Source organism: Antechinus flavipes, chromosome 6, assembly GCF_016432865.1.
Source record: "Antechinus flavipes isolate AdamAnt ecotype Samford, QLD, Australia chromosome 6, AdamAnt_v2, whole genome shotgun sequence".
Classification (NCBI taxonomy): domain Eukaryota; kingdom Metazoa; phylum Chordata; class Mammalia; order Dasyuromorphia; family Dasyuridae; genus Antechinus; species Antechinus flavipes.
In genome coordinates, this window is record NC_067403.1 from 141,787,340 (window position 1) to 141,806,783 (window position 19,444).

General features: G+C 33.5%; 1 protein-coding gene across 1 annotated transcript in view; it reads left to right on the forward strand.

The window, feature by feature from the left end:
* CENPE (centromere protein E) overlaps positions 1 to 19,444 on the forward strand; it is a 92,279-nt gene that overhangs the window by 55,308 nt on the left and 17,527 nt on the right. The window contains exons 35-41 of the mRNA XM_051966710.1: positions 555 to 845; positions 958 to 1,092; positions 3,849 to 3,956; positions 4,080 to 4,370; positions 9,426 to 9,530; positions 12,132 to 12,362; positions 18,955 to 19,155. Coding sequence (XP_051822670.1) covers positions 555 to 845; positions 958 to 1,092; positions 3,849 to 3,956; positions 4,080 to 4,370; positions 9,426 to 9,530; positions 12,132 to 12,362; positions 18,955 to 19,155 — 1,362 coding nt within the window. The remainder of the gene's footprint in view (positions 1 to 554; positions 846 to 957; positions 1,093 to 3,848; positions 3,957 to 4,079; positions 4,371 to 9,425; positions 9,531 to 12,131; positions 12,363 to 18,954; positions 19,156 to 19,444) is intronic.

Genomic DNA, 19,444 nt, shown 5'->3' on the forward strand with positions numbered 1-19,444 from the left:
CTCATTAAAATTAAACTGTTTATAATAACATTTTCATATACATTTCATGTACATAAAATACAAAAATACATAAAAACATTCATATACCTAAAATAAGTATTCGTCAAATAATCATTACTAAGGTAGTTTGGGGCTGGGTTGTGTGTGATGGGGTAATTCTAAGAAACAAAATTGAGTAAAAAAATAAAAAGAAGCAATTATAAAATGGTGGCATGAAAGAAAGAACTAATCTTGCTCTCATCTGGGTTAAAGAGGAAATAGCATGAACATCTGAAAGGTATAGAAGTCTCCTATACATATAGAGAGGTGAGAAAATTAGAGTCTGGATGAGGATTTTAGGAGAGCAGAGGAAAAAACTGGAGGCAAGAAAATTCCGGATGGGAGAAGATGGTATGATGTTTTTTTGGATTTAGGTTTTTTTTGTTTGTTTATTTGGGGTTTTTTTGTAACTAGATAAAAATAAGATTGTGAATAACCTGTCTTAATTGTTTTGAGTAGCCCAGAGGGCTTTGCAGGACATAAGTATTCAAATTAATTTTTTTTTTCAAAACAAGATACAAGAGCTTCAGGAGGAAAAGGAGCAAGTTTTTAATATCAGAAAAGAAGTTACTGAAACTCAGGAAAAAATGAATGAGGTGGAACATTTGAAAGAGCAATTAAAATCCAAAAATTTTACTCTGGAAAAGATAGAGAGAGAAAACCTAGAGCTGGCTCAGAAACTCCAAGCCAGTCTTGAAGAAACAGCATCAGTAACTGAGGAGAGAGATGGATTAACAAAGACACAAGAGGCTCTTCAGATAGAGAGGGACCAACTGAAAGAAACCATAAGGGACCTTCTAGCTAAGGTAAGCTTCACTGTCTAGTTAAATGTGTTCTTCTGAGTACCAAGTCTTTTTGAAAAGCCAAAGAAATGCTAGGATAATGGTATTATAGATGGATTTTCTTTTAATATTAAAGGATCAAGAAATACAAGAAGAACTAAAATTTGCTGAGATGACAATTGATAAACTAAAAGAATGCATTTCAGAGAAGACAAGTCAAGTATTAAAGAGTCAAGTTTTAGAGAAAAACAATTCGGAACTGCAGGAAAAGGTAGGTTTGGGTATTTTGAGCTCAATAATAGGATTTTATACCTATTGCTTTAATATTGTAAAGCATATTGCATTTTTGTTTTTCTTCCGGGTTATTTATACCTTCTGAATTCAATTCTCCCTGTGCAACAAGAAAACTGTTCGGTTCTGCACACATATATTGTATCTAGGATATACTGCAACCCATTCAACATGTAAAGGACTGCTTGCCATCTGGGGGAAGGGGTGGAGGGAGGGAGGGGAAAAATCGGAACAGAAGTGAATGCAAGGGATAATGCTGTAAAAAATTACCCTGGCATGCGTTCTATCAATAAAAAGTTATTTAAAAAAAAAATAAAAAAATAAAAATAAACTCTATTATCATAAAGGATAATAAAGATAACCTAATTAAAAATATATATATTGTAAAGCATAGTGGACCTTTCCAAAGTAAGCTTTGTGATGATATTAAAGGAAATCTGAATCTCTTTTTTAAATTCCCTTTGATGCAGTAGACGAACTATTTTTTATTTTGTAGTTACTTTGTATGGACTTCATTTCAGTTTTTTCCTTTGTGATTTTTTTTTTTTTACTACTATATAGAAAGACTGCCAAGTTTTTGTGGTTTTACTTTGTAAACTGTTATTTTGTTTAAGCTATTGTCTCAAGTAATTTCTTTGCTGCTTCCCTAGGATTCGCTAAGCAAATTAACAAATACATTCTGCCTCCTCATCTGGAAAGCTCTATCTAGATAGATATTCAGCATATTTCAAAACAAAGCTCCTTTCCCCACTTAAACTCCTTTCTCCTCTAACTTCTCCAAAATAAAATTTATCTGTTGAGATTGGTATTGTTATTTCCTAGATTCACAAGTTTGTAGTCATTTTCAACTCTTTCTTGTTCCTCATCTTCCCTACTTTCCATATCCAGTTAGTGAACATGCTTTTGACATGCTTCCTTTGTAGCACTTAGTATATCTGTTATCTTCTCACTGTAACTACTACTATAGTTTTCTGATTGGTCTTCCTGTTTCTCCTTTTTTTTTTTTTTTTTTTTTGCATTCCTGCATTCCATTTTTTTGAGGACTTCCAAATTAATATCCCTAAAGAACAAGTCTAGATATGCCTTATTCAAGTAATTTTCATTTTTCCAAAGTTTCATGTAACTACCTGTACGCTACATTATAGCCAGCCTGGCTTATCTATTCTTCCAAAATTGATTAATCCATCTCTTACAGTATAGATTGTTCTCAATGCCCAGAATGTATACTTTTCTCATCTCTGCTCCTTTGAATCCTCAACTTACTGTAAGATATAGCTATGTATCATTTCCTGTCATTAAATTTTCCTGATTCCTTATGCTTTTTCATATCCTCATCAAATTATCTTGTATTTTATCTTTGCACATGTTGTAGTTCCATAGTAGGAATATAAACTCTGTGAGGCCAGGGACTGTTCTGCATTTCATCTTTGTATTCCCTATCCTTAGTCCACTGACTTCAACATGTAAGGTGCCTAACAAATGCTTCTTGTATTCAATCAAACTGAACTAAGAAAAATAACCTGTGTAAGACACTTGAACCCATATTCTTCATGTGCATACTTGTAAAAAATTAGATTTTAAGTGCTATAAATAAATATATATAAATATATTCATTAAATGCAATAATATTCTCTCATCCATTAGCAGAATCTAAAAAAAATTAAAGGAACAAAACATCTATCAATCCTTGATAAAGCACTAAAGAATTGCTAATAAATTGAAACATTTGGGTTAGACAAACAAGCAAACCCATTTAGAGAATGCAGATTATTAAGTATTAATACTTATATATTATATAATAAAATAATAAAATATAATATATTAAGTATTAATAGAAAAGAGAGAGCAGTGGTGTGTATCCTTTAACTTTGACATTCTGGCAGTAAAAATGACCATTGTATTTAACCAGATTTTCATTGTTTCTCTGTTTGCATTTTGTGTGTTTTTCATTTCCTGTTCTTTGTTGTCACACATTTAAGTACCTATAGGTATTTCCTTAATTGTTAGTACTGCTTCCCTTCTCCTGAAAGATAGCATCTCAGGAGTAGAAATATTTTTTGGCAAAGAGAATAAAGAATTCAGTAACTTTTCTTGAATAACTCCAAATTTATTTCCATGATCAACTAATTTTATTGCAATTTCATTGCACTTTTTATTTCATGACATTTATACCAATTATAGTCTAAGGCTTGTCTCTCTAGGCTTTTTCACTGATCTGCATATAATTTTAGTAACTTCAGCTGAGGTCTGTTAGCATCTGGCTCCTTTTTTTTCCATAGAGCATGATATTCCAAAAATTTTATTCCTCAAAATTAATACAGTCTAGCTCTATAAAATAGTCTTCTGATAATTTGATTGTAGAAAGCCTAAAATTATAATTTAGGTGATTTAAGTAATACTGTCATTTTTATTCTATTGACACAGAGATATATTTATATTTGAGGGTTTTTTGCCTCTATTGTCCCCTTTTGTAGTTAGGATTTTTTCCTCTTCCTATAATTTTAAAAGTAGTAAACTTTTTTTTGAGGATTCAAAATGAAGTAATTTGTTTACTCTGCATTCAGTTTCCTTTGAGTGAACTTTCCAGTTATTGTTATAGTCTGTGTGTGTGTGTGTGTGTGTGTGTACTGTTCTCTTAAACTTTGTTTTATGTTTCTCTAAATTTCTTATGTTCAGTACATATTTATTATATTATGTATTACATATATATTCACATATATGACTTTTTGTATTTAGATGCAAATGATTACTGATAAATTGAAAGAGGATTTGTCAGAAAAGGAATCTCAGATCTTCAGTATTCAAGGAGATCTAGAGAAAACAAATAATGAATTACAACAAAAGGTAATAGCTACATGTTAATTGAGGCTTACTATAAGACTGTTTTCTGTGTAGAGTATTAAAAAAATTACATTTTCACATATATTCACGTACCATATTAAATTTTTTTTTACTCTATATCTCAAGATCCTAAAGCTTCAAGAAACAGAAGAAGTGCTTCTTAGTATGAGAAAGGAGGTGAATGAGACTAAGCTAGAAAGACAATTGCTGTGTCAGTTGGAGGAGCAGTTAAAGAGGATGAATCACACCTTGTCCTTGGTAGAGACAGAAAAAACGGACTTGACTCAGAAACTTGATGCAAGTCTCAGTAAAATGAATACTGTCATCAAGGAAAGAGATGCCCTGCAGGAGACAGAGAAGGCTCTCCAAATGGAAATAAACCAATTGAAAGAAAGTCTAAAGAAGAGTAGAGTGGTGGTAAGCAGTGTTTTACCCTTGTTGATAAACTGTTCTTGGCTTAACACAAAGGATATGTTGTGAAGCTGTGAACGAAGGCTTTCAGAAAGGAACGCAGAGTAGAAGGATAATATTGTGTTCCATTCCCTTACTTCCATTTGTTCCTCACAAACTTGTTAAATAGCTTGGCCAACTCTTACCTCTTTTTGCAAAAGAAAAAAACTCATGCTTAGATTAAGTGAGTACCTTAGGCTATTACTATGACTTTAGAATCATAGAACTAATAAGTTTTTGGGCCTAAGGCTAGAATCCAGGTTTCTCACTACTAATCACTCACATGTCTTGTGACTGCTTTATTTAAGTGTAAAGCTCTATCAATATGCATAGTAGTAATATAATAATCAAATCAATCAATTAAGCATTTATGAAGAACTTGCTATGTATAGAAAGTATTATTCAATTAAATCATGCTGTTCAGATCCCTATTATTACATTATGCCAAATCATAATGTAATAATTCTCCTTCCTTCCACATTATCTCTGATGTATATTTCTCTAGCCCAACATATACCATGTTTGTGACAAATTCTGTATTCATCTTAATGATTCTTCAAGCATCTTCATGTCCTAGTAAATCAGTAACCTAACCTCCCATATTCTTTATCTCCACTCTCTCTCACCTACCTATAGAAGGTCTTTATTCTACTTATAGAAGGTGATCTTTCTTGGATATTACCAAGCTCTGAATTATTCTGGGTCTTAAATGCTGAACTCTGACGTGAGGAAAATCTGATCTGAGCAATAAGGAAGAAATAAGTACATGGGTGGAAATGATGGAAACCCTAGGACGCTGAGAGGAATAGGGAGTATCACTGTCTCCTAAAGTTTGTTAATAGAGAGGGGACAATTAGGCTGAATTTGATATGCAGCCTAGACTTGGGAAGACCAGAATTCAGAGAGTTTGGAGGAAAGACAATAAATCAATAGGCTTCCTTGGCCTAAAATCCTACAAAGGAAATAGCTAAAGTGGATTTTGAGTGTTTAGAGAGTAAAATTCTGAAGAAACTTCAAGAGGATCAAAAACTCTTATGAGATCAATTAGAGAACCATTTTAAGTAAGATACAGACAAAAGATGGAAGGCAGAGCAGAATGTGAGTGTGACTTAGTTTTTTTAAAATATGTCAGAATAGAAAAAAATCCCAAAATGAGCTGAGGCAACAGGAAAAGCTATGTTAAAGCAAAAATGATCAAAGAGTAAATGGGACTTTTGTATGGAGTTGACAAGAATGACCTTATATTTAAAACAGTATAGTAAAAATGGCAACCCAAGAGGAGAGAAGACAGAGCATCTAATTGCTGACAGTATGTAATACTTAAAGGTTTATGAATCTCATAATTTGTTTCTCACAACTCCATTTTACAAATGGGACTGAGAGGAGTTAAGTGTTTTGATCAGAGCCACATTGCTATTAAGTATCTGAAGAGGGATTTCAACCCAGGTTTTGTAACTTTCGATTCCCCTGATAAATCCACTCTACCAGGCTGCTTCTTCAGGTCATTCACTCTGAATCAAAGTGTCCAGCCACTTCTTACCTACTTTTTCTGTTAGGCCTCTTTTTCTCCCTCCTGCTCACCCTGCCCTCTACTTTTCTGCAGTTACTCTTCATTTCTTGTCTTCTGTGACATTCCATGGTTTTCACTCTTATCTGGATGTTCCTTTATTAGTCTTTTTTTCTCCTCCTCTCCTTAAGTGTCTGTCTCTCTCAAGATTTGTTCTAGGCTCTCATCTCTGTGTTCATTTCCTTTTTTTTTTTTTTTAATGGTTTACATTCTGTACTCTAGTTCTCTCTTTTTTCTTTTTTTTTTCTTTTTTTTTTTTTTAAATAACTTTTTATTGACAGAACCCATGCCAGGGTAATTTTTTACAGCATTATCCATTGCACTCACTTCTGTTCCGATTTTTCCCCTCCCTTCCTCCATTCCCTCCCCCAGATGACAAGCAGTCCTTTACATGTTAAATAGGTTATAGTATATCCTAGATATAATATATATGTGCAGAACCGAACAGTTCTCTTGTTGCACAGGGAGAATTGGATTCAGAAGGTATAAATAACCCGGGAAGAAAAACAAAAATGCAAGCAGTTTATATTCATTTCCCAATGTTCTTTCTTTGGGTGTAGCTGCTTCTGTCCATCCTTGATCAATTGAAACTGAATTAGTTCTCTTTATCGAAGAGATCCACTTCCATCAGAATACATCCTCAAACAGTATCGTTGTTGAGGTATATAATGATCTCCTGGTTCAGCTCATTTCACTTAGCATTAGTTCATGTAAGTTTCGCCAGTCCTCTCTGTATTCATCCTGCTGGTCATTCCTTACAGAACAATAATATTCCATAACATTCATACACCACAATTTATTCAACCATTCTCCAACTGATGGGCATCCATTCATTTTCCAGCTTCTAGCCACTACAAACAGGGCTGCCACAAACATTTTGGCACATACAGGTCCCTTTCCTTTCTTTAGTATCTCTTTGGGGTATAAGCCCAGTAGAAACACTGCTGGATCAAAGGGTATGCACAGCTTGATAACTTTTTGAGCATAGTTCCAAATTGCTCTCCAGAATGGCTGGATGTGTTCACAATTCCACCAACAATGTATCAGTGTCCCTGTTTTCCCACATCCCCTCCAACATTCCCCATTATCTTTCCCTGTCATTCTAGCCAATCTGACAGGTGTGTAGTGATATCTCAGAGTTGCCTTAATTTGCATTTCTCTGATTAATAATGATTTGGAGCACATTGTCATATGTCTATAAATAGTTTCAATTTCTTCGTCTGAGAATTGTCTGTTCATATCCTTTGACCATTTATCAATTGGAGAATGGCTTGATTTCTTATAAATTAGAGTTAGTTCTCCATATATTTTGGAAATGAGGCCTTTATCAGAATCTTTGACTGTAAAAATGTTTTCCCAGTTTATTGTTTCCCTTCTAATCTTGTCTGCATTTGTTTTGTTTGCACAAAAACTTTTCAATTTGATATAATCAAAATTTTCTATTTTGTGGTCAATAGTGATCTCTAGTTCTTCTTTGGTCATAAATCCCTCTTCCACAGATCTGAGAGGTAAACTATCCTATGCTCTTCCAATTTATTTATAATCTCATTCTTTATGCCTAGGTCATGAACCCATTTTTCTTGGTGTACGGTGTTACGTGTGGGTCAATGCCTAGTTTCTGCCATACTAATTTCCAATTTTCCCAGCAATTTTTGTCAAATAATGTGTTCTTATCCCCAAAACTGGGGTCTTTGGGTTTGTCAAACACTAGATTATTAAAGTTATTGGCTGTTTTGTCCTTTGAACCTAATCTGTTCCATTGATCAACTAATCTGTTTCTTAGCCAATACCAGATGGTTTTAGTAATTGCTGCTTTATAATATAATTTTAGATCTGGTACAGCTAGGCCACCTTCATTTGATTTTTTTTTTTTTCATTAATTCCCTTGAAATTCTTGATCTTTTGTTTTTCCATATGAACTTTGTTGTTATTTTTTCTAGGTCATCAAAATAGTTTTTTGGGAGTCTGATTGGTATAGAGCTAAATAAATAGATTAGTTTAGGTAGTTTTGTCATCTTTATTATATTTGCTCGCCCAATCCAAGAGCATTTAATATTTTTCCAGTTGGTTAGATCAGACTTAATTTGTGTGGAAAGTGTTTTGTAGTTTTGCTCATAAAGTTTCTGATTTTCCCTTGGCAGATAGATTCTTAAATATTTTATACAATCAGTAGTTACTTTTTAAATGGAATTTCTCTTTGTAACTCTAACTGTTGGATTTTGTTAGTGATCTATAAGAATGCTGATGACTTATGTGGGTTTATTTTATATCCTGCAACTTTGCTAAACGTGTGGATTGTTTCTAATAACTTTTTAGTAGAGTCTCTGGGGTTCTTCATTTCTTTCATGATTTCATTCACTCCCACAGCTTTAGCTTTTATACTATTAAATTCAGATTTTTAACCCCCAAAGCTCTTCTGAACTCCAGGACTGGAATTTTGTGGAGACACAAAATTTCTAAAATTTAGAACCTCAGATCTGCCCCAGGTTTCTTATATCTTCCTAGGTACCCAGCTTTGAAACTTCAGAGTCATCTTTAACTCTGCCATATCTGCCACCCTCACTTGTTAAATGACTATTTCCTAGATCCTGTCATTGTCTCTCTATAATATCTTGTACTTCTGTCTCAGGATCGCCTCCACTCCAGACCTGGCCCTTGTTACTTCTCATCTGGAATGTTAAAATAATAACCCCAAAAGGTCTCCCTTTCTAATATTTCTTCTATTCTTCTGTCCATCTTTTACTTAAGTCCTTGAATTTAACCTGCAAATATATCAGTGTATGGAGGGGGTAGAACAGGGAGGGAGAAAAAAAAAAATTTGGAACTCAAAAATCTTGCAAAAGTGAGTGTTGAAAAAAAATCTTTACATATAATTGGAGATAAAATGAGTTAATTCTTTTTAAAAATTTAATTTAAAAAAGACTCGATGCATACCACTCCCCGTTCCACATCACACATTCCAACCAAACCAAACTACTAACGTTATTCTAATTTCCTTCTATTCCCTCCCTCCTCATTCTATTCCCTTCTTCTTCTCTATTTAAATGATTGCTTTGCCTTCAATTTGCTCAGATCAGCTACCACTCACTTCCTCCTTTTCTGATCTCATAAATTTCCTATATTATCTGTCAAATCAGATATTTTAAAAATGTTTTTCACAATGCTTGGCAGGTAATTATTTATAGCCTGTCTACAACTAATATAAGAAATCATGGAACTTAGTTACAAGCAAATGCATGGATTTCTAACTAATTATTTCACAAGAGCTTCAACTGTTGACAGATACTGGGAAGCTGGGAACAATCAGGTTTAATTTTTTTTTCTGTTTTGTGAAACTCCCATGTATGTCTGTGTTTCAAAAGATGATAATTTAGAGGGTCCACATTGGATTCAATTACTGGGAGGACTTGATGAATACATGAATAAAATTTATTTTCTTGAAATTTCACTCACAGGATCAACAGAAGCCTAAAGAGCTAGTAGACATTGAAGCAAACATAGGAGAGAACATCAAACAACATTCTATTGAAAGTCTTAAGGAAAAATACTTACAGATAAACGTAAGTGTCAACAATTTAAACTACTAAGATAGTATTTTCCTTCTGAGTAACTTTAGTTTATCTCTAAAGGGGTACATACAGAAACTTAAAATATAGTCTAAGTCAGTGGATCCCTGCAATCACTTATTATCTTAGAAAACCAAAAATACTCTATGTTGTATTGTTTTTGTTCAGTCATGTCCAACTCTCTTTGACCCTATTTGGGATTTTCTTGGCAAAGATACTAGCGTAGTTTCCTATTTCCTTCTCCACCTTATTTGACAGTTAAGGAACTGAGGCAAATAGGATAGTGTCTGAACCCAGATTTAAACTCAGGAAGATGAGTCACTGTGCCACAGTCTTATCTGTGTTGTATTGTATTTTTATTTAATCTGACTTAGGTTTCAGGAGGCAGTAAGTTTAATGCCTATGGTCTAAGAGCTATCTATATATGTAAATGAATGCTATCCCTTTTTTTTTTAATGCTATTTTTGAGCAAATGAACATGAAAAAAAGTTGGACAGCTATTTCATTAATCGCTTAGAGCTATTGTTTGGCATAGTTTACTGATTAGTATAAAATTCTTAAATCTATGCTTTTGCTAGACTTTTTTGAAAATTACCTGCCTCACAAACCTGCATTTTCTTGTTATATAATGCTTATTATTAGTGATTTCTTCCTTTTACTGAACCAAAAACTGTTTTCCTGCAATTTACTAATCCTGCCCTCTTAAATTTTAAATCCTCTCCCATTTGGCTCACCTTTTAAATATTTGAAAACAAATAATCCTATTCTCCTCAATCTTAGCAGGGAGGCTAGACAACTCCTAATCCCTTTAGGAAGAACCCAGACAACTCTGGTCTTGAGACAACAAGGGATATGATGGCTAATTTGACATATATGGCATGATCTGAGATAAAATTGGACCCTTTGGTTTTCTGAGTATCCCTGGCAAAATTACCTAACCACGATATTTAATTTAGAAAACCCTAGATTGTTGAGATCCTGGAAAAATTTGGCAATTTTTTTTAGGCTACAGTCAGTTTTTTTTTTTCCACTGAGTGTATTCCTTCTGTAAAGTCCAGGCTAACTCTCAGGAGGCCCTCGGGACCAGCCCAAGTCCTTGGTCTTTAGGTGGAGAAGTGAAGGAGGCAGGAAAGTTGCCACTTGACTGATCCAAGATGGAGTCTGGAGTCTGGAGCCTGAAGTCTTTTGTGGCTGAAAGCTACTACTAAGAGCTCTGGCTGAGCGTGAACCCTCTCTCTCTGGGACTCCCTTAAATACCCCAGCACAACTACATCACCACACCACACTGGACATGTGCAAATGTAGAACATCACATCACCACATTCCCTTAAGTATATGCCAACTAGATTGACCACATCATTACCTCAGTATGTGCTTAGAGAGCCACCATCTGACACTGAGTAGGTACTTAACTACAAGCACCCTGCTGTCCTATATTAAAGTATACCCTTCCAGAGTTCTGCTGCTATATCTTCACAACTCAGTTTCATTGGTGTAGTTTTGAAAACTTTTTGTTATCTTGAATTCTGTGTTTAAATATTGATATATTCACTATTACTGAGCCCTGAGAAGTACTGAACTCAAATTTAATGTGAGAAAAAATGCAATCACTAAACATTTAGTAGAAATGTTCATATTGCTCTTTGGCATTTAAGCCAATTAGTTTGTCTATAGGAACTAGACTAAGTCGTTTGTATATTTAAAGTAAATATTTCTTTGCAAAAACTAAGGGAAAGAAATAAGACATGGCACCAAGACCCAATACTCCAGATGCAATCTAAATAATACAGAATACGAACAAACCATTTATTCCTTGTATATCTGTCTCTTCAGTCCAAGTTTGTGTTGATTCTGCTTTGTTTTTAAGTATCCCCAGCACACTCTTGTCTTGCTTTGTGTTTATGGTTAGTTAAAACTCAATTCAAACTGCTTTCATTAAACTAAGTGAGGTTAGTTTTCCTCCATCTTATGTGGTATTGTCATTCATTTCATCCAGTCCTTATTCTTTAAGGCTGTCAAGTGATACTTAGTCAAAATCTTTGCTGACCCACTTTAGTAATTTCCTTGTTTAATAGTTTAGTTTTACATAGGTTACATAATAATGTCATTGCTAAGTACTTGGTAATATCTAGTGTTGGTTTTACAAAATTAGGATATTCTAAATTACATTTGTCATTGCATCTATTCTGACAGTATTTACCCAAATAAAATCTCTGCCTTAGATTTCTCTCAGTAAAAGAAATAATTTGCACTATTTCCTTAGTCTTATATCTGCCACCAGCCAGATACTTATATCAAGCCAGAAGACAAACTGTCTTAAGAAATAGAGGGATAAATTTTTAATTAAATTTTTTTTCAGTGCTGGAGATATATTGACCAAGATTAAATTTTTGGTCATGAAAGATACTTAATGAGTTGGATTCATTTATACCTTACTGATATTTTCTTTTCCATAATTTTGTTTGTTGATTCAAAATAAGAATGGTTTTTTAATAACTTTTCTCCTGCAGAAAGAATTAAAACCAGTGTTTATAAAGTCTCACTGTATTTGCTTGAAATAAGCTTATTTTAACTCAGTGATGCTGATTTTTTTAGGAGGTTCTGAAGAAATATACCATGATGGAAAATCGCTATGGGTTTCTGAGCAGACTTTCTCTTGACTTGAAAAAGACCTTTGAAAGCCAAAATGAACTTCAGGTCAAAATTCAAGCATGCCTTTCTCATACGCCTCAGCAGAAAAAAGCTATTGGAAAACTTCTAGCAAGTAACCGGAGATGTAATAATGATCTCCACTCATGCAACATTTGCATACTGAAAAAACTGGAGGTATCTGCTTCTCTATGTTATAATTTTATAATAAATAAGGGTATTTTTTAGAGTGGGCAACAAATCTAGTATCATTATCTAGTAGTAAAACTTTTGTCATCAGTGCTTCCTTTCTAGATGTTCTAATCATCCAAAATTATGTTCTAGACTTTACTAACTCTTGAAGTCAAGTTCACTTTCTTGTTAATAATTTTCAGGTTCCATTTTCTTCACCTTCTTGAAAATTTTTGATAAAGGCAGTATTTACCCTTCTCAAAATTCACAGTTCTCCATATCTTCTTCTTTCAGAGTTTTTGACTAACCGAGCATTCACTATCTTCAGCTCTTTCAGGACTTGTATGTCTACGTTTGTTAGTTACTCTCTTAGCATCCTATTTCTGTTTATCTTGGGTATCAACTCTTTATCTGACTTTTTATTCTGCCCTTTCCAGTCCAGAGATATTCTCCTTAGTGGGGAAAAAAAAAAGGTGAATAATTCTGCTTTCATTTATCATTCCATATAATACCAGCAGCAGCTGTTCTGTTTCCTTGAATCTTCTTCTCTTCTTGAGTATCACTTAAAAGCCCTTTTTGTTGTTCTGAACTTTCTTCTTCAATCTTATTTTTCAGACTTATATAATTATATAAATCTTATATATTCTTATATTTTCCAGACTTTATAATTCCAGACTTTCTTGATCCCACCTAATGCCACGTGCCTTTCCTCTGTGATTATCTCCAATTTATTGTAGACATATCTTGTTTGTGTATGGAGGGTGTCCCAAAAGTTTTATTTTAATAGTTTAAAACTGCAGTAAAACTTTTGTAGAGTAGTTTTTTTCATGTTCTCTTCCTTAGAATGTGAGCTCTTTGAAGGCAGGGACTGGGTTTTTAGGAGCTTAATAAACACTAGTTGATTTGACTTGGCATACCATGCTGTTACCAACATTTGCTTCAGTTTTTCTTACACATCTCTCTCTCTCTTTTTTTTTTTATCTATGTTGTTTATTAGTGACATTTTAATTGAGCATCACTTGAAGTAATTCATCCTTTTTCTTACTGGAATTGTTTCTCTTTTTGTATTCCAAGTTTCTTTTATGTAGGCTTACCATCCTTGAGGTGATAATTCACTACAGAATTTATACCAATTCTGTCCTTTTCCCAAACTCTTAAAATCTGCTTTCTCAAAATTCAGGTTGTATGCCAACATATTCCCAGCTTTCCTCTCCTCAGCAACCAATTTTGAAATGGAATAATCTAATAATTCCTCAGATTTTCTCCAAATTTTCATCCCAGCAATATATTCTTCAATGTAGAAAATCAGATCCACAATAATAGCATTCCCTATTGGTTCTTCTACCCAGTAACACTCCTCATTCTTATGAAAATGTGACTCAGAATAAAATGACACAGGACTAGATCCTTGATTCATTACTATTAAGTCTCCCTAATGGAGACTTAACGAGGCAAGGTTGGCACCTTCTATATAATTTATCTTCTTACAGAGTTGCCTAGAGTGGTAGTAACAAACTCAAAGAGAAACAGGGACCACTAATCTATCTATCTATAGATGTCTGTCTGTCTATATATATCTATAGATAAAGAAATATATATATGTGTGTGTGTGTGTGTGTGTGTGTGTGTGTGTATATATATATATATATGGATCTCTGCAGGGGGGAGGGGCATAATGATTTGGATTTAAAATGTAACAGAACAATGAAAGGTTAAGTGACTGTCTAGCAAAAAGAGTACCCACTTATCTTGTTGGAACTTACTATTTTCCCTGGATATTTGAAAAGTGTTTTCATGAAAGTCTTTAATATTGCTTTTTGACTTTGTATTCCTAGTGCTCATCATAATGCTTTGCATGTAATTGATGCTTAATAAATGCTTGTTACTCAATTAAAATCAAGTTACTCAATCAAAAAAAACAAAAAAAACAAAAAACCCTGTCTAGGCCCGCACAGCCAATTTCACTCAAGTAGGACTTGAACTCAGTTCTTCGTCATTCTGAGATCAAGTCTGGGGCTAAAGCTGTGTTTAAACTACATAATCTAGAAAATAAAAGGTGATTGGGAGAGAGCAAACAGAAAAGGGAATCAGTAAAAACTTCCCAAAAAAATGTGACTCTCTTCTAATACCCTTATTCCATATTATTGAAAATTAGCATTTAATCAAGAAGTTACTAGTACTCTGGTTTTGTCAGAGCACTTCAACAGATGTCCAGAAAATGCCTTCATTTCTACTGTATCGTGCTTCCATGGCAGATTTGTGGTTGATTTCCTGAATAACTCATCTATTTCTACATTCTTTTCTGTAGTGTGCTGCAATTATAATATTGTTCCTATCTTCCACTGGTCTTTACCCATTCTCTTCCCTCAAACTTGTTTATCTTCTTGATAAAGATTGTTACTTGCCCATTCCCTTCTCCCCACCTTTTTACCTATTTCTTTTAAATAAGGCATAGCCTTCCCAGAACCATACTCTAATCATGGCTCTAATTCCATTAAGTTCCAATTAGTAGTTTTGGAGTCAATGTCAATTCCTTGCATTAAAATTTCTAGTTCACCAAGCTTGTTAATTTTTGTCTATTTTGTTAAGACATCTGAAGCCATGGATTTTACTACTGGTTCCTTTTTTCCATTTCCAAGTTTCATTGCTGGTTCCTTTCCCAAATTTTGTCTTTTGTGTATTCCTGAAACCCTACAACTGTTCTTCCTATGCTACTTTTATCATATGGTATTGCACGTGGTTCTCTTAGACAGATAGTTTTCTTTCTCCTCTTTCCTTTTCAGTTTAGTCATTTGATGAAAAATGCAAGACTCATCTAGACCAATACATTCTTTCCAGCCTTTATTAGGCACTTTCAGTCACTGGCTAGAAGCCAGTCATTGATATATTTCAAGTCATATTATAAGAGACTAAATTCTATTCTTATGTGTTATTAACTATTCACCTGCTAAAGTTGCCCCTCTCTTCTAAAGTTTTTGCTTTCAATTTCTGACAGTAATGAAAATACAGTTTGTATCACCAAGATCTTTAGTTTCTTGACTGTTAGGGAATGGTACTCTTCAGTTTCCTACTCAAATGCTTCGTGATCTTTAGCAGTGCTTTCTATATCCTTTGGTGAAATGGATAACTGTCATCTAGATTGGCAGGTGGTCTTGTCATAATGTAGCAATATGCACCACAAAGAGAAAAGACTTCTCTTCAAAAGGGAATCACCAGCAACTGTTAGTCATCTCTTCTTCCTCTGACACTTCCTCAGTGGCCTCTGATCTGATAGTGATTGTAGATCCAAATGGTGATTTAGATTAAATTTTTCTTTGGAGGAAAAAAAAGTAATTGCTTCCTTTTAGAGGACCTAACTTTCTTTCTTTTTGTATACTCCTATAGGTTGTGTTCCTTCTTCCCTATTCATTCAACCATCAGGATTTCCCTCTCTCCTATTTTCTTTTCTTTTCTTTTCATATTAAAGCTTTTCAGGCTGGGAGGTGGGGGGAGAAAAAAGGGGAGGTTCTCCTTATCATACAATTCTTTTTAAAACATTTATTAGGTATTTTATTTTTCCCTAATTACATTTAAAAACAGTTTTTTAATATTCATTTTTAAAACTCTGAATTCCAGATTCTTTCCTTCCCTCTCTATATGCCTTATTGAGAAGGCAAACAATTCGATATAAATTATACATGTATAGTTATACAAAACATATTTCCATATTAATGATATTGTGTAAAAACATAGGATCCCTCAAAAAGAAAGAAAGAAAAAAATTTTTAAAGGGTGGTTCAATCTCTATTCAAGACACCAACTTTTTCTCTGGGAATGGTTAGCAATTCTCATAGTTGTCTTGAATCATTATATTATAGAAAATAATTGTGATTCACAGCTTCTCAATTATCTTACATAATGTTATTTTTTACACAATACATTTCACTTTGCATTATCCCATTTAAGTCTTTCCAGATGTTTCTGAGAGAATCCTTCTTATCATTTCTTGTAGCACAACAGTATCCCGTCATAATCACATACCAAATTTGTACAGTCATTCCCCTGTTGATAGGCTTTCCCTCAATTTTTAATTCTTTGCCACCAGAAAAGATCTTCTATAAACATTTTTGGACATAAAGGTCCTTTTCCTTTTTGTTTTTTTAATCCCTTTTTCAATACAAATGTAAGACAAAAGATATACTATAAAACCTGGACATAGTTCAAAATGTTCTACATAATGGTTGAATCAGTTCACAACTCCACCAACAATGTATTCACTAATGTTTCTTTTTTTTTCCTCACATCCCCTCCAGTAGTGATCATTTTCCTTTTCTGTCCCATTAGCCAATCTTATAGATATGAGGTAAGTACCTCATAATCGTTTTCTCCAATCAATGATGATTTAGGGCATTTTTCTTATGGCTATAGATAGTTTTGGTTAATTCATCTGAAAACTTCATCTATTTTGATCATTTATCAATTGGGGAATGACTCATTGTTTATAAATTTGACTCAATTCTCTTTTGAAACACAAGGTCTTTATCAGTGAAACATGCTTCAGTTTTTTTTCACAATTATGATTGCTAAATATATTTCCTCCATCCTATTTCTTCACACTGTTTATTCTTTCTCCCCTTTTAGCATGTCCCTCCTCAAAAGTGCTTTGCTTCTGACTACTTCTACTAATCTGCACTCCCTACTATTACACATACACACACACCCTTCTATCCCTTTCCTCTCATGCTTTGCTGTAGGATAGATAGATTTCTGTACTCAGTTGAGTATGTATAACCATACTGATTTTTGAACTAGCTCTTTTGAGAGTAAGGTTCATTCACTCATTCTTACCTTCCCCCCTCTTTTGCTGCATTGTAAAAGTTTTTTCTTCTCTCTTTTATGTGTGATAATTTATCTCATTCTATCTCTTCCTTTCTCTTTCTCCAAGTGTATTCCTCTCTCATATCTTAATAATTTTTTTTAAAGAAATGATCCCTTCATATTCGATTCATATCTTTACCCTCTGTTTATAAATACTCCTAACTGCCCTAATAATAAAATTGCTGTGAGTTACAAGTGTCATCTTTCCATGTAGGAATGTAAACATTTTAACCATATTAAGTCCCTTTCCTGTTTACCTTTTTATGTCTCTTTTGAAACTTGTATTTGAAAGTCCCATTTTCTAGTCAGCTCTGGTCTTTTCATCATACTTCAAAAAGGTATTCTATTTCTTTAAATATCCATTATTTTCCCCTGAAGGATTGTACTCAGTTTTGTTAGATAACTGATTCTTGGTTATAATCCTGACTCCCTTGCCCTCCAGAATATCATTCCAAGCCCTCTGATCCTTAATGTAGAAGCTGCTTGATCTTGTATTATCCTATGACTCCACCATAGCTGAATTGATTCTTTATAGCTTTTTGCAGTCTTTTCTCCTTGGCCTGAAAGCTCTGGAATTTGGCTGTAATTTTTCTGGGAGTTTTCATTTTGGGATATCTTTCAGAAGGGGATCAATCAGTATATTCATTTCAGTTTCTATTTTATCTTCGGGTTCTAGACTGTCAGGGCAGTTTCTTTAATAATTTCTTGATAGATAATTTCTAGACTATTTTTTGGATCATGGATTTCAAATCCTCCAATAACTCTTAAATTATTTCGCCTATATCTATTTTCCAAGTCAGTTTTCTCATCTATTTTCCAATGAGATAGTTCACATTTTCTTCTGTTTTTTTTCATTCTTTTGGTTTTGTTTTATTGTATTTTTCATTTCTCCTAAAGTCATTAGCTTCCATTTGCTCAATTCTAAATTTTAAGGAATTATTTTTTTCGGTGAACTTTTGTACCCCCTTTTTCTTTTTTGGCCAATTCTATTTTTTAAAGGAGTTATTTTCTTAAGTGAATTTTTTTGTTTTGTCTTATTCCATTTGTCAAGTCTGCTTTTCAAAGGCAATCTTCTCCTCACTGGATTTTTGTACCCTTTTAATCATTTGGCCTAATCTGTTTTTGAGGTGTTATTTTCTTTAACATTTTTTATGCCTCCCTTACCAAGATGTTAACTCTTTTTTTTAATGATCTTCTTGTATCACTCTCATTTGTCTTCCCTATTTTCCTCAACCTCACTTTCTTGATTTTAAAAAAATTTTTTGAGCCTGAGATCAGTTCATAATTTTCTTTTAGTCTTTAGATATTGGTGTTTTGACTTTATCAAAACATTTTTCTAAATGAGTATTTCAATCTTCCTTGTTACCATGGTAACTTTCTGTGGTCAGAAGTTTTTCTTTTGTTTGCTGATTTTTCCAGTCTATTTCTTGACTTTTAATTCTTTGTTAAAGTGTTCTGCTTCCAGAGAAAGGGTGCAGTGTCCCAAGCTTCAAGGCATTTGTGCAAGCTGTTTTCAGAGATATTTCTAGGGATATGTAAGTTTTCAATTCTCCCAAGATTATATGATCTAAGGAGAGGTGTTTACTACTCTCCTGGTTTGTGCTCTGGTCTATGAGTGACCACAAGCACTGTTTTCTGCTCCAGAACTGTGACAAGGGTTTCTACTCCACTACGGTCATAAGCTTTTATTACATCATTTCTGAAGCACATTTCTTAATTTGTTTCCTTTTCTTTCTGCTAGGGTGTGTTAAAGCGTGTTATAGACATAAGAAAAGAACATCATAACACCATCAACAAATTTGAAAAGGACTTAATTGAGGAGGCAGAAAGGCAGAATGATTTGTTTATTAAAACACAGCATCTTCAACTACATGCTGAGAGAGGATCCCAGGAATTAAGTAGCTACAAAAAATTGAGCCAAAAGATGGATCTACATATTGAGGTATAAATTGTTAAAAAGGATTTTTTAATGATTTGTGTATTTATGAAAAATAGAAGTTTTCATTGCTCACTCTCCAATCTGCCTCATCATTTCACTGGTTCATTATAATAGCTCATTTCTGACAGATTTTAAATTGGGCAACTAGAGTTTGAGGGGAGGCAGCTTTAATATAACCCACATTGCCTGCCAAAAATATGTACTATAAATTACTAAATTAAGTTTTTCCAAATAGAATCATATTCTTAATTTATCTTAAAATATTAAAATGTCTGAAAGATTGGCGTTTGAT